Genomic DNA, 15,778 nt, shown 5'->3' with positions numbered 1-15,778 from the left:
AAGTGACAAAGATGATTGATGAAGGAAGGGCAGTGGATGTTCTCTATATGGACTTCAGTAAAGCCTTTGACAAGGTCCCTCATGGCAGACTGGTACAAAAGGTAAAGTCACACGGGATCAGAGGTGAGCTGGCAAGATGGATACAGAACTGGCTCGGTCATAGAAGACAGAGGGTAGCAGTGGAAGGGTGCTTTTCTGAATGGAGGGATGTGACTAGTGATGTTCCGCAGGGATCAGTGCTGGGACCTTTGCTGTTTGTAGTATATATAAATGATTTGGAGGAAAATGTAGCTGGTCTGATTAGTACGTTTGCGAACGACACAAAGGTTGGTGGAGTTGCGGATAGTGATGAGGATTGTCAGGATACAGCAGGATATAGATCGGTTGGAGACTTGGGCGGAGAAATGGCAGATGGAGTTTAATCCGGACAAATGTGAGGTAATGCATTTTGGAAGGTCTAATGCAGGTGGGAAGTATACAGTAAATGGCAGAACCCTTAGGAGTATTGACAGGCAGAGATATCTGGGCGTACAGGTCCACAGGTTACTGAAAGTGGCAACGCAGGTGGATAAGGTAGTCAAGAAGGCATACGGCATGCTTGCCTTCATCGGTCAGGGCATAGAGTATAAAAATTGGCAAGTCATGCTGCAGTTGTACAGAACTTTAGTTCAGCCACACTTAGAATATTGCGTGCAATTCTGGTTGCCACACTACCAGAAGGACGTGGAGGCTTTGGAGAGGGTACAGAAGAGGTTTACCAGGATGTTGCCCTGGTCTGGAGGGCATTAGCTATGAGGAGAGGTTGGATAAACTCGGATTGTTTTCAATAGAACGACGGAGGTGGAGGGGCGACATGATAGAGGTTTACAAAGTTATGAGCGGCATGGACAGAGTGGATAGTCAGAAGCTTTTTCCCAGGGTGGAAGAGTCAGTTACTACGGGACATAGGTTTAAGGTGAGAGGTGCAAAGTTCAGAGGGGATGTGCGAGGCAAGTTCTTTACACAGATGGTGGTGAGTGCCTGGAACTTGCTGCCGGGGGAGGTGGTGGAAGCAGGTTCGATACTGACGTTTAAGAGGCATCTTGACAAATACATGAATCGGATGGGAATAGAGGGATAAAGTCCCCGGAAGTGCAGAAGGTTTTAGTTGAGGCAGGCATCAAGATCGGCGCAGGCTTGGAGGGCCGAATGGCCTGTTCCTGTACTGTTCTTTGTTCTTATCTGTGTGACATTGCCAATTAGAGCAAGTTTTGTTCTGTAGCCCTATACTGACTCGGAACTGGATTGAGACTGTCAAAACTCATTACATATAGGGCGGTTACAGCCAACAGACTGAGGGGACTTTCAATCCATCAGATTGGGCTGCATTTGTAACCAGGTCCTAGAATGAAATGCCCAAATCTATCCTTGGGTCGCCAACTCTCCAGTGTGGCCCTGGAGTCTCTAGGAATGAAAGATTAACCTCCTGCATACTGCTGCATGCAATCTGGGAAAAAAATTACACATGCTTTAAAAAAAGGGTGCATTTTTTTCATTGAACACATTTGTTTATTAGTTATAAAAATATTGGAGATGGGAAGAAATGCTGTTAGACCTGGGTCAGGTGGTTGGAGGCAGGAGAACATTTGATGAAACTCCAGTAATATGTCCACCTGGATTTGGCAACACTATTCTAACGCACTGATCCATCCATTTCCGACCCACAAGTTTTGTCAGGATTTCTTATTAAATGACCCAGCGTTGTCAAACTAGGCTGAGATATTGCATTTGTTTCACCTCATGCAAGTCAAACAACATTTTGCCAAGTTGCATTTTAATTCATTTACAGTTTGTTATCCACGGTTCAGAAAGACGACTTGCACAAATTCAACGTTAACAAAATGGGGAAAAAATAGGCTTATGCGGCTTTATTGAGCATTATACGTTTATTCACAATATTTTCTGATACAAAAACGTTTGTCTTTCCAGTAATGTTGAGTCAGAAAGGTTATACCAACTTTAAGTAAACGGGAACACAATTTGTATCTTGCCACAGCAGCTTCATCTGCCTGTACAAAAACATGACACTTCATGAATACTGTGCATAATTTATATCACAAAACAAAACGAAACAGAACTGATCACTGCTCTGAAAGAACCCTGGTAAGGCATTGGAGAGGTCATGAACATTCGAGTTTAGCTTTATTGAAAAGGGTAGGTGCTAAATTCTTCTTTTTTAAAAAGCACTCGAGACAAGCATTACAAACAAAAAACATTAGTTGTCACTTTGTGACTAATTTATTGATACTGAACTGAAGAATATCCTTAAAAGATCTTCACAGTATATTGTTCATCAGGATTTTAAATGCCATGCCACTACTTCAAATGCTTATTGTCCTTGAATCATATGGCATGTTGTGCGATTTCCCTACAACTTCCCAGAAGGATCCACCAAAAACAAATCCAAATGGTGGGAGGCCATCCTACAAGGACAGGATTCATCATAGGAGTGAGCCTTCGTGTCAGGTGACTCAGTGCCACTGAGACCAAACATTGGCACCCAGGAGGTCCAATCTCACCGACAGGGCAAGCACCATTTGAGCTAAAAGCCTGTCTATGCTGGTGGAGTGAAGCACTTTGTCTGAGGTGACACAATCCCAAAGACCATCTGTATATCTGGCCCCAGACCTTCAGTGCCCATGCGGACCCCTTCATCTTAATAGGGACGTATTGACCTCTCCCCTTTACAACTCCTTCTACCTGTGGAATTTTCTCCCTTGGCACTAGCCAAGGCAACACTGAAGCGATCAGAAACCAACTGACTAAAAGTTTGTGCAAAAAATCTCTCAATGCAGAGATTAACTGTCATGTTTAACCAGACAACAAACCTTACACAAGTTTACCACGGGGATCCCTATTTACAATACATAAAATACTCAAGTGAAGACACCATTTGAGTAATCAAAAACACCCAAACAAGAATAAATCACATCATTGGAAATATTCACTTGTCACTCATATTTAGATCCGCAAAAGATCTATAAATAAAGTTCCACTTTGGCTAGTTAAATAAAAATACCTCTGCTGGGCATTTCTTGTTGATCATAATGGCCACAGATGTTTATCATGATACAAACCTGCTCGTAAAGTATTGCAGGAAAATGATTCATACATAAAATAGAAACAAACTAGTTTTGAAGTTCCAGGGTATCAAAAATCCCCCAAAATTTGTTGGGACATCGAAACTTCAGAACATTATCATCAAACTAAGGAAGTATGAGTTTGCTTCGTGTTACATTTAAAAAAAAAATTTCAAAGCATGTTGCTGATTGCTAAATGTTAAATCATGGTAAGTCAGAGAAACTTCTGAGCAGCTAATTCAGATGTCAAAGCATATTGTGCAACCGCATAAAGGTTCATATTGAAATGCAGCTCATGGTTAAGCTGTGTTACAACCCAACAATTAAAGTAACAAATGTTCGAGGACTGAGCAAAGACAAGTTTAAAAATAAATCTGAACTATTGATCTTTCTAGAGATTTAAAAAAAACTAACTGAACAGAAAAAAGTACCATACATTTTAATTCTAAAAATATCAACTCATTAAAAAAAATGTGATTTATATACATTGATGAAATCATAGTTGCCTGCAGCATAACATTCTTGACAGCTAGCACTAGTTTAACTAAACAAATTAGTTTGTTATGTTACGACCAGGTGAGAAAGGAGTCTAGGGGTCCCTCTCAGCCTTCATCTGGTTTTACTGTAACAGGGTTTAATTTTAAATACACTGTGTTTTTTGCTCCCCCTTGGTGAATCCTTGTTCACTGCTTTCCAATTATAAGGCAAAGAAACCAGCACAAACAGGCTTTCTTAGTTTTAAGGAAGAAAAGTTGAAATTTATTAAACTTAAACTCTAATTTGGTTGACGCCTACGGATACACAATGTGCCCACGCTAGCATACATACGTGATACACACATGCAAATAGAGACAGAAAAAAGCAGGAGAAAAATAAAGTGGAAAAGTTTGAGGCAATATCTGAAGAGTTTTTGTTACGGTTCTTTGAGCTCATTGTAGAGTCCTTGATTGTAGGTAGATCTTGCTTTTCGTTGGGGCCCAGTATTCTTCTTAAACCGTGTTCACTGTAGGAGACTTTTCTCTCTTGAGGTTCATGTGTCTTCAGTGGATTCAGAGGCTTGTGAGAAAGAGATGGGAGCAGACAGGAGAGAGATCTTCTCAGTCCAGGAGCAAACAGACACTCTGAGTTCAAACTCTCTGGCCAGTTCAAAAGAAAACCCTGGAACAGCCAGTTAGTCATGTGACCAGCTGGTCTAACTAGTCCCAGCCCTTGTGAATTGCATACTCCTTAGAAGGCCCTGGAATGCGCTTCCTCACCTTCGATGTCTGTTAGTATGTAAATGTTTTTTTCCAGCACGGCTGATCTGTTTAACAAATCATTTCCTCGCTCCAACAACAATTAAAAATCAATGTTCATGACAAAATTGGTGTGCCTCATTCTTGGCAGGTGGGGGCCTAGCATGACAGTTACTAGAATATTTTGCCCTTTAACATCTTTCTGTTTATGTACAGAAGTCAACGCTATTAATTAAACCCACACTTCTTCTGTGACTTTTGTAATTAAAAGTATTTGCAAAGCACCAAGGGTGATTTCCTCTAGCTGTAAAACAGTAATATATACAGATGAACTATTGCTAGAGAAGGTGGCTATAGCTTATCTACTTGAATGAATCTTGTGAAATGGATAATAGGTTTCAGATTGAAATGAGCTTTCTACCTTTCTAAGAAAGGTAATAAATAGTGCAGACATTATACTAATATTCTCGTGATGTTAACGATACAATTCCTGACACATTGCATATCTAAGCAGATTAAAGGTTAGAATGAAATAAGTTTACTTTTCAAATTAGGTACATAAGGGGCATATTTTTGTACCTAATATTATGATCCTTTCATTTGTAATAAGTGAAGCTGATCACCACCCGAGACTACTAGTTCCAGGCTCCGGAATTGGTAGGAACCAGTGGCATAGAATGGAGGAGGAAGGGAGGGCTGTCAAGATACAGGATCTGTACCTTAACTACAGTCATGGAACAGTACATTGTATTCAATTATAATCTTTAACTGAAAAACAAAGAAGCTCTAACAGGAGAGGCATTCTCTCTTTACAGGCCCAATGGACTGCACCAGCTAAATGCACTTTCTATACTTTAAAAGTCAAGAGGCTAAATTGAACAGACACCCAACGTGTCTTGGAAGTTACAAAATGCATGCTTGATTTAATATTTGACAACTATGTACACACTGTCTCAACCTCAGATAAAAGGTGTTCAGCATTTGAGCAACAGGCACACATTTCCTAAATTAACTACAGCCAGCAGTTAAGTTGCACTACATTTGTAGTATTGTTCTATCATGTATTTGCTCACAGCACATCCTACCTATCCTGAATCTGGATTTTTTTGAAGTCCAAAGACATTTTAAGCATAGCTAAAGCAATTCCTTGTAAGAGTCGATCTGCAGTTATCTACAGGCAACATCTAGTCTGAACACTAGGTATGCTCAAGTCTCTGGAATCTTGCTGTTAAAAAGAAATGAGGAATGACATCTGACTCCCACTGTCACTGTTTGCCAGGGCTGTTTGGAGGATGCAAAAACCGATGTTTCCGTTGAGTAACACTGATTATCAGGTTAATGGCCACCTGAACCTGGAGGGTTGTGAATCCAGTCGAAAACAATAAGAGTCATGCTTCCAATCATAAAAACAATTCCAATGACAAGGAAAATCGTTGCCTAAAAAACAAGAGGTACAAAAAGATTAACATATCATAATGTTTTACTGTTTTGATCTAAAAAGAGCTATTCATCCCTAAAGGTAGCTGTAGTAATTGTACATTTCAATACAGAACTAGAATCTATTACGGAATTCTGAACGAATTAAAAGTTTCAGCTATTGGCGCAAGACTTGGACCAATGCAATGGATCTGAAACCTCCATGATAATAATGGCTTCCTTACTTAGCAGTTCACTATCTGATGAACAGCAGGAACAAAATGGAGGTGCTGCTTTCAGATCATTCCAGATTTAGGGAGTTAGATGTTTTTGCATTCTGTGTATGTGAAGTCACTGCTATCTCGGTGAACAGGGGAGGAATTTGGGACAGGACCAGGTTACATCAGGTCTTTTCCCCTTTTTTAACCTCTCGCCAACTTCTGATGTGAGCAGGCAGCCTCTCCTACACCAGCAACTCCCGCCACCCCCAAGCCTGCGTTATCTAAGTCATGTCAGAACAGGAGGTGAGGGTGGTGGTATTATGTCACCACCAGAAATCCTGATAGTTTCGTCCCTTCGCCCCCACAGAAAGTACCTCTGGATAATACAGGCATATTTTCCTTGCTAGCATTACATATGGATGGAGATGGTTAACATTGTTGCTTTATGAAAGGCAGAGCAATTGACTGGAATTACAATTGCCAGTTTCTGAATGGCAATTACAGTTACCAAACAAAATCCAGATCTTTACCTGGAACAGACTGCCCTCTCATGGAACACCAAGATGCTATTGTAAATGTAAACAAGCAAAGAACATAAAAATGGACTGTAAAAACATCTTTTGGTACGTAAAAAGGAAACGTTTGGCTAAGACAAATGTGGGTCCTTTACAACCAGAGTCAGGGGAATTTATAATGGAGAATAAAGAAATGGCAGAGAAGCTAAATGACTACTTTGTGTCTGTCTTCACTGAGGAAGATACATGAAATCTACCAGAATTAGAGATCCAAGGGACTAGGGAGAATGAGGAATTGAAGGAAATTAGTGTTGGTAAGAAGGTTATATTGGAGAAATTAATGGGGCATGAAGGTTGCTAATTCCCCAGGACCTGATATTCTACATCCCAGAGTGTTGAAAGAGGTAGCTATGGAGATAGTGGATGCATTGGTGATTATCTTCCAAAATTCTATAGATTCTGGACTGGTTCATGCAGATCGGAAGATAGCAAGTTGGGAAAATGCTAGAATTTATTCGAAAGTATGCGATAAATGGATTCTTAAATAATAATGATCTGATTGGGCATAGTCAACGTGGATTTATGAATGGGAAATCATGTTTGATGAACCTGTTGGAGTTTTTTGAGGATGTTACTAACAGAATTGATAAAGGGGAGTTGGTGGACGTAGTATACTTGGATTTTCAGAAGGCTTTTGATAAAGTCCCCCACAGGAAGTTGGTTAGCAAAACTAAAGCATATGGGATAGGAGGTAATATACTGGCATGGATTAAGGATTGGTTAACAGGCAGAAAGCTGAGAGTAGGAATAAACGGGTCATTCTCACATTGGCAGGTTGTGACTAGTGGGGTACCGCAGGGATCAGTGCTTGGGCCCCAGCTGTTCACAATATATTTCAATGATTTGGATGTGGGGATCAAATGTAATATTTCAAAGTTCACGGATGACACAAAACTAAGTGGGAATGTGTGTTGTGAGGAAGATACAAAGCGGCTTCATGGGGATTTGGACAGACTTAGTGAGTGGGCAAGAATATGGCAGATGGAATAGAATGTGGAAAAATGTGAGGTTATCCACTTTGGTAGGAGGAATAGATGTGCAGAGTATTTCTTAAATGGTAACAGATTAGAAAGTGCAGATGCACAAAGGGATCTGGGTGTCCTTATCAATAAGTCACTGAAAGCTAGCATTCAGGTGCAGCAAGCAATTAGGAAGGCTCATGGTATGTTAGCCTTTATCGCAAGAGGATTTGAGTACAGGAGTAGTGAAGTCTTGCTTCAATTGTATAGAACTTGGTTGGACCGCAGCTGGAGCTATGTGCAGTTTTGGTCTCCTTACCTTAGGAAGGGTATTATTGTCAAAGAGGGAGTGAAACAAACATTCGACGTTCCTGGGATGGTGGGACTGTCCTAGGATGAGAAATTGGGGAAACTGGGCCTGTATTGTTTACAGTTTTGAAGAATGAGAGGCGATCTCATTGAAACCTACAAAATACTTCAAGGGATAGACAGGGTAGATGCAGCTAAGAAGTTTCCCCTGGTTGAGGGTCTAGAAACAGGGAACACAATTTCAAAATAAGGGGGAAGCCACTTAGGACAGATATGAGGAGAAATTTCTTTACTCAGAGGGTTGTGAATCTTTGGAATTCTCTACCTCAGAGGGCTGTGGAAGCTCAGTCACTGAGTATGTTTAAAGCAGAGATTGACAGATTTCTAATTACCGATGACATGATATGGGGATAGTGTGGAAAAAAGGCATTGAAGTGGATGAACAGCCTTGATCGTATTGAATGGCAGAGCAGGCTCGATGGGCTGAATGGCTTACTCCCGTTCCTATGTTCTTATTTCCAAATTCCTCACATCCCTGTTACGTGAATGCCCATAAAAAGGCATTGTGAATAGCATAGGTGCCTGTCTCCTTTATTGTTCCCAGACTTTGGGACGGGGTCAGCACTAGGGTAGACAGAAGTCCCATCCTGCCAAATTCTTGTGGTGCAACAGCCCACTGGGAATTCTGAGGCTAGGATTTAGTTTTTAGGTTAAAACTAGGTGGATAAAGGGAAAGCATAGAATTGGAAAAAAATGCTACTGTTAATGATTTATTAGAAAACAGAGGCCGAAGAATGGACAGCAAGTGAAAAAAAGATAAATTGTGTTGCAGTGTCGCTAAACAAACAATGTAAAGTCAATTAATATTTTTTCATGTTCATTTACATTTACAGCAGTAAAGTTTTCAGATTATAGGAACAAAAACTGCCAATTTTTGGGCTTACTGGCCAGTTTTGTTTTTGATTCTCACTCTCTTCGACGGAGTCAGTGGGCAAAACGATGGCAGATAGTGTTCAATGTAGGGAAGTGCATCTGAGAAAGACATATCAGGGTATTTTCTTAATGGTGAGAGACTAGGAGCTGTGAAAGGGCAAATGGATTTAAGTGTCCATGTACACAAATCACTAAAAGTTAAGGCACAGGTACAAATAGTAATCAAAAAGGTTAGGGGAATGTTAGACTTTATCTCAAGGGGATTGGATTTCAAAAGTGAGAAAGTAATGCTTCAGTTATACAGAGCCATGATCAGACCTCATCTAGATACTACATTCAGATTTGGGCATTGAATCTCAGGAAGGATAGATAGGCACTGGAAGGGGTAAAGTGCAAATTCACCAGAATTACATCAGGGCTTAAAGGGTTACATTATGAGGTCAGGTTGCATAAACTTGACTTGTATTCCCTAGTGTTAGCGATCTGATTGAGGTATTTGATATGCTAGATACAGAAGAACAATTTACTCTGGTGGGGAATCCAGAACAAAAGAGCACTTGTTCACACAAAGCTTAGTGGAAATTTAGAACTCTCTCTATCACAAAGGCTGGTGATCAATTAAAACCTTCAAAACTGGGATTGATAGAATTTTGTTAGGTATCAAGGGATAGGAAACAAAGATGGAGAAATGAATCTGAAGTATAGATCAGCCATGATCTAACTGAATGGTGGAACAGGTTTGAGGGGCCGAAAGGCCTCCTCCTGTTGTTATGGTTCTAAGACAGTGACGAAGTAATATGTTAAATGATATTGATAAGTTTGTAAAATTATGCTCCTAAGCACAGATCCTTTGAAATTCTGGTGCGTGCAACCACGATTTTCTGTTCAGAGTGTGAGTGCAGCTTCACAAAGTTACCCTAACAAAATTGGCATGAACTACTTTGGTGCATTATGCTATATCATTTACTGACCCCGATCTTTTGCATGGATTTCATTGATTCTTTCTTCACAAGTCTGATGTAACACGCTGAGGGGAGTATGAAGATAAGCATTGTAGCAGCAGATGCACCTGCAACACAGAAAAAAAGCACAAAACAAAATGGTATTAATGCTTCACATCTGACGAATAACAATATACATAGTGTCGGTCACACAGCAGTACCTATGAGCTTACCTATAAAGCCGAAAATATCTCGAATGTTTGGAACAAATATCACAAGAAGGTTGTCTAAAATCAGCAGGATCGCTCCAATTCCAATATGTCGTATCCAGTTGAAAGACCTTCTTGGAAATACCATTTCCTGAATTGATGCTCTGATCTGTAGAGATGCAAAATATTTCAAAAATTTTGCCATGTTATATTTTGGCTCCCACATCTAAAAGTAAAATTGCATAACAAATAATTCCATAGACCAACCCTGTTAAACAGAAAATTAGAAATGCTATAGTATCCATTGTCTGACCTACACAGGCTCAGTTTCCGTGTCAGAACCACATGATGCAAAATTTCCTGATCTTAATATTTCAAACTGCTCAAAAGGGAAGGTTCAGATCTGTTGGAATGAATGGAAATTTGATCTTATGCTTACAGCTGATGTGAGCCATTAGAAAGGATACTACAGCAGCAACTGCAATCAGCAAGCAACAGTCATTTCAACTTATAAAAAGATTATATTGGGAAAATGGTTAACTATATTTGTGCTGCAGACACAGACCACAACAAAAGTGAATACGTAGGTACATAGGAACAGGAGTAGACCATTGAGCCCCTCGAGCCTGTTCTGCTATTCAATAAGGTCACAGCTGATCTGCGACCTAGATCTATTTACCTGCTTTTGCCCCATGTCTCTTAAACCCTATGGTTAACAAAAATCTATCAATCTCAGTTTTAAAATTAACAACTGATCTAGCATCTGTCATTTGCGGAAGAGAGTTCCAAACTTCTATCATGCTTTGCTTGTAGAAATGTTTCTTAATTTTACTCCTGAAAGGTCTGGCTCTAATCTTTATTCTATGCCCCCTAGACCTAGAATACCCACCAGTGGAATATCTGTGTAATAAGTTTCCTCCCATAGTTTATTCAAGAGCTATTTAAAATTAATTCTTGATTATAAACTTTTATTTCTAATCAGTATTTGAATGTGTTAACTGTTGTGCAGTATTATGACCCTTGAAATTCTTTGAGAGCTCTCCTGGTCTCTCCCTGGAGTTATGCCAGGAGAATGGGAGAATGCCTGTAAAATTTCAGAGCCTACGTTTGAGGGTAATGGGAAATGAAGATGTCAAAACCCTTTCAGTGTTCAATGGTTTCATAGCTCAATAATACTAGAATAGGATACTGAGAGATTTGACAGAATACATGGCTTTAAGTTTGTAATAAGTGAATTAAAATTGTGTGTGACACACTTCCTCATTTATGTAGCTAAAAGGCTAAAGCCACTCATTGGGTGCAGTTGATAAATCACACTGCACTTTATTTGAACTGGCTAATAGGATACCAAGGTAAAGTCTTGAGCAGTGGATCAGCTGTAATGGATACATGGAAATACATGGCGCAAAAGTTCAAGTGCAACAGTAGATGAGTTGCAAACGAAAATATTTCAATGCAAACTAACAAGATATTTTTGTCTGTTGAAGGCTATGGTGGTAAATCTAAAACATCTTCTATTTGAGAATAAAGGTTTGACAGTTGAAAAGTTTGCTTTTTCTGTACATTTGCCAGCTCAAAAAAAGTGGTTTACAAACATTATTTTGAATCCGACAAGGATAGACTGTGTAGTATACATTATCTCTTGTTTCAATTTAATAAACCTTGAAATCAAATTATTAATGTGACAGCTTAACACTGTTGTATGATATTCCTCTATCTGCTATTTTAACGGGAAGTGCTAACTCGTTTGTTTTAAGCCAGTTAACACCCCTGTTCAGGTAGCACACAACAAAATGTCATTTAAATCTTTGAAGCAGTTTTATGTTTACATACCCTTAATATAATTTCAATGCAATTTTATTATATCTACAAACCCCAAAAATTGTCCATCCTTTTTAAATACAATCAAGTTAGAAAAATGGTAAGTCACTGAAAACTATGGAACAAAGCGTTAAAAAGGAGAAAGCTGCTATAGATTAGAATCCTCAGTTTTCTCTCCAATGTTCTCAAATGCATTGGCAACTTTTTTAAAATTTATTTATTTAGAGATACAGCACTGAAACAGACCCTTCGGCCCACCGAGTCTGTGCCGACCAACAACCACCTATTTATACTAACCCTACAGTAATCCCATATTCCCTATCACCTCCCTACACTAGGGGCAATTTACAACAACCAACTTACCTATCACCTGCAAGTCTTTGGCTGTGGGAGGAAACCGGAGCACCCGGCAAAAACCCACGCAGACACAGGGAGAACTTGCAAACTCCACACAGGTAGTACCCAGAATCGAACCCAGGTCCCTGGAGCTGTGAAGCTGCGGTGCTAACCACTGCGCCACTGTCTCTTCCTCAGAACCAAAAGTAGAAATGCAATGGGTTATATACTGTAGAAAGGGAAAGGTGAGTGTGGGGGGTGCACAGTGGAAGAACAAAAGGGAAAGGGAGTGGTAATAGCATTTGTCCAGACAGAGTGTTAATGGCAGCATGAACAGCTCTGTTCAAAAGCAAAAACATGAAAAACCAGTTTAAGACAGGCATGTGGTTTAAACAAAAAAATCAAATCAAAATGGGGGGCAAGGTCAGAAATCACTGAACTCAATGTTGAGTCCAGAAGACTGCAATATGCCTAATTGGAAGATGAGGTGCTGTTCCTCGAGCTTGCATTGAGCTTCATTGGAACACAGCAGCAGGTAGAGGACAGAAATGTGGGCGAGAGCGCAATGTGGTGAATTAAAATGGCAAGCAACTGGAAGCTCGGTCATTTTTTAAAAAATTCGATTATTGGGATGTGGGCGTCACTGGCTAGACCAGCATTTATTGCCCATTCCAACCTGCCCTTGAGAAAGTGGTGGTAAACTGCCTTCTTGAACCGCTATAGTCCTTGGGCTGGAGGTACACCCACAGTGCTGCTAGGGAGTTAACTCCTAGTTATGCGGTCCCCACTCCTACAATATCCTGTTTCAATCAAGATAGCCCTGGTCAAAGGTATCACAATGTCCTTTGTGACTGTGACTACATTTCAGTACCACTTATTCACTTCTCTAAGGTAGTGAATCACTTCATCCTCCTTCACTGCCTCTCCTCTGTTTGACTTTTTCCATGTGTTCTCCTACCACCTGTCCCATTACAGCCAGTGCAGCACCAGCAATTGCCCTTCATCTGTCCTCCGGAGTGCCCCAAATTTCCATCCTTGCCCCTCTCCATTTCCTTATTCACACATTGCTGTTTGGTGGTAATATTCATGGTAATGGAGTCAATTTCTATATCGAAGCTGGGGCATCCTGTTTGTCCTCTTCATCATCTTCTTCTACTCCACCACCATCTCTGTGCTGCCTGGCCAGCATCAATTTGTGGATGGGACAGAACTTTCTTCGTGGCAATCACGACTCTGCAGCAGCAGTCACAAAGGATGAGAAGACTGATGTCCTCTTTTACAGATCCTGCCAAAAACTCTGTACCTTTGCACTGACTCCACCTCCCCCATATCTTCTCACCCAAGCCAAACTGGATGGTGTACAATCTCAGTATCTTGCCAATCCAGAGTTGGCTCTGAATCCCATATCCTTTCCACTAGCTGCTTATTTCTACCTCTGCAAGATCACCCATGTCTGTTTTTACCTTACTCCCACTAAAATCCTTATCCATGCTTTTGTAATCTTCACTCAACTGTTCCAGTGATCTGCTTATTAGTCTCTTGAGCTCCATCCTTCACAAAACTCTATTGCCCACACTCAGCCCTGTTCACCACATCACCCACTATCTTTCATTGCCACACTAGTCCCCACTGCATCAAATTTCAAACTTGTGACCTTCATCCATCCAAATTCTGAAACTTCCTGCAACCTTACATCCTAGCCTGCTCCTTCTCATTCTGTTGTCATGTGCATCTTCCCTTCCTGTTGCAAAGCCTTTAGCTGTATGATTCCCTTTCTAATCCGTGGCACCTTCGATCCAACTTCTCTGACATTATAAGCCTCAACAAAAATATACTTTTTCAATCACACTTTCAGTTATCTCTCCAAATCTCCCACTGCTACGTGGTATCCTTTTAGGCACTTAATACAAATTGATTTGTTATATAATTATATTAGTTGGGAATGATATTAGTTTAACTAAGGGATTGCTCTATCAAGTCTGTATTTGCTCTGATTAAATGCAAGTGGACAGTCCTTCAGAATTGGTTACTCTCGTGAATTATGAGACATGGTTTAGGAAAATTCAGGCCTTGAACAACAAGTGGAATTGAAAGAAAACTTCAAGTCAATTTCTCCTGCAATACCATAAGCTTATTCTTAATTAAAAATTTTTGCAATAAAACACTGATTCAATTAATGCAATATTGCAATTTCTAACTTTGTGTTAACAGACAGCAGGCCACAAAATACCACACAAGCATATTTTAAAATCCTTAAAGAATATTTGGATCACTATAATACATTCTGGTTTACTGGGTCAGTGGAATGCTTTCTGAAGAAATATCTTACGAAATTTCAGCAAATAAGGCATGGTTGTAAGCTTTTTCGCTACAGCAAAAACTGTTCTAAAGATAATCTTAAAAGGTTTTGTATTAAAAGATGGCATAGTAAGTTCTAGTGTGCCACTTTTATTCTTTGCAATGCAACAGACGTGCTTTAGGTACTAGTCACAATAATGGGAAGGATTGAGCATAACTAAAATCCCACTACCTAATTTTGAATGAATGAATATCATCTTTCCAGATCAGGAGAAAAAATGAGTCAAGTAATCTGCGTGCACTTGTTCTATCAAGGTATTTTTTTACAGCAATGAAATTCACTTTTTGGTGATGATTTTGTGTTCAGTAGGTGAGCAATGGGATACTTTCCATGATGTAAGACTCCCTGGTTAGGTGTATATGGTTAAATGCTGAGTAACTCTGGCCAACATTGTGCTTCAGCCCTAACTTTAAAATAGGACGTCCTGCTGCACCAGGAGAACATTTTTCCATTTCCGCATCAGCCATGTGACATAGCCAATTTAGTACCAAATTAGGGGTCGAGATGTACTGTAGACTCTTGCACATTAGAAACTGAATTAAGACTGCCCAAGTTAATTTCATTTAAGACACCACAGATGAACTAAACTCTTCAGCGACAACAACACTGGTCAAAACCAAAGTTTGCATTTGATACAGTACTTAGCAGATCTCTCAAAGATCTCCAGTTCAGTTCTGTTGCACAGCTTCAGGTGTAACCTCTTTTAATGTCTCCCATTTCACTTAGATGGAATAAACTGAGCTGACAATCAATCCAGAGAGAACTTAGAAAGATTTGAATCTGTTGTAGCTTAACTTGGATCATTCAGGACTCAATGGCAACACTTTGGCCCAGGCCTTGGGACTTTCATAAACACAACTGTGGATAAGCTCTAAATCTCTCCCATTGCAGATATTTTTTGTGATGCAGACAAGATAAGGAGGGGTGGGGATCTCTAAAAGGAACATTTAACAGAACCCCACATAATATGAAACAATTGCTTCAATTCAGTACCATACAGCCAGATCAATAGCTTATTTCTAGCATTTTCTAAATACTGGAAAGATTGTGTAATCAAAATGAGCCAAGCGAAGACCAAACAAAGATAAGTAATTGCAAGATAACCCAAAATTGCACTAATATGGTATGAGGCTACATTTCAATGATTAGGGCACTCAATACTAGGTTGATTCCGGAGTTGAGGGGGTTGGCTTATGAGGAGAGACTGAGCAGATTGGGATTATATTCATTGGAATTCAGAAGAATGAGGGGGGATCTTATAGAAACATATAAAATTATGAAGGGAATAGATAAGATACAAGTCGAGAGGATGTTTCCACTGGCAGGTGAAGCTAGGACAAGAGGG

At 39.9% G+C, this 15,778-nt stretch overlaps 1 protein-coding gene across 4 annotated transcripts in view; it reads right to left on the bottom strand.

Annotated features, from left to right (window-relative positions):
- Positions 1-1,892: 1,892 nt before the first annotated feature.
- The window catches only part of slc38a4 (solute carrier family 38 member 4), a 112,908-nt gene continuing 99,022 nt past the window's right edge, over positions 1,893-15,778 (bottom strand). For all 4 annotated transcript variants that reach the window (XM_068050375.1, XM_068050373.1, XM_068050376.1 and 1 more), the window contains exons 15-17: positions 9,942-10,086; positions 9,739-9,836; positions 1,893-5,791 (exon numbers count right to left, since the gene is read on the bottom strand). In XM_068050375.1, the coding sequence (XP_067906476.1) occupies positions 5,690-5,791; positions 9,739-9,836; positions 9,942-10,086 (345 nt within the window). In that variant the 3' untranslated portion in view covers positions 1,893-5,689. The remainder of the gene's footprint in view (positions 5,792-9,738; positions 9,837-9,941; positions 10,087-15,778) is intronic.

The sequence above is a fragment of the Heterodontus francisci genome, chromosome 18 (genome assembly GCF_036365525.1).
Source record: "Heterodontus francisci isolate sHetFra1 chromosome 18, sHetFra1.hap1, whole genome shotgun sequence".
NCBI lineage: Eukaryota > Metazoa > Chordata > Chondrichthyes > Heterodontiformes > Heterodontidae > Heterodontus > Heterodontus francisci.
The sequence above is the reverse complement of the archived record's forward strand: the minus strand, read 5'-3'. Positions and strand labels throughout refer to the sequence as shown.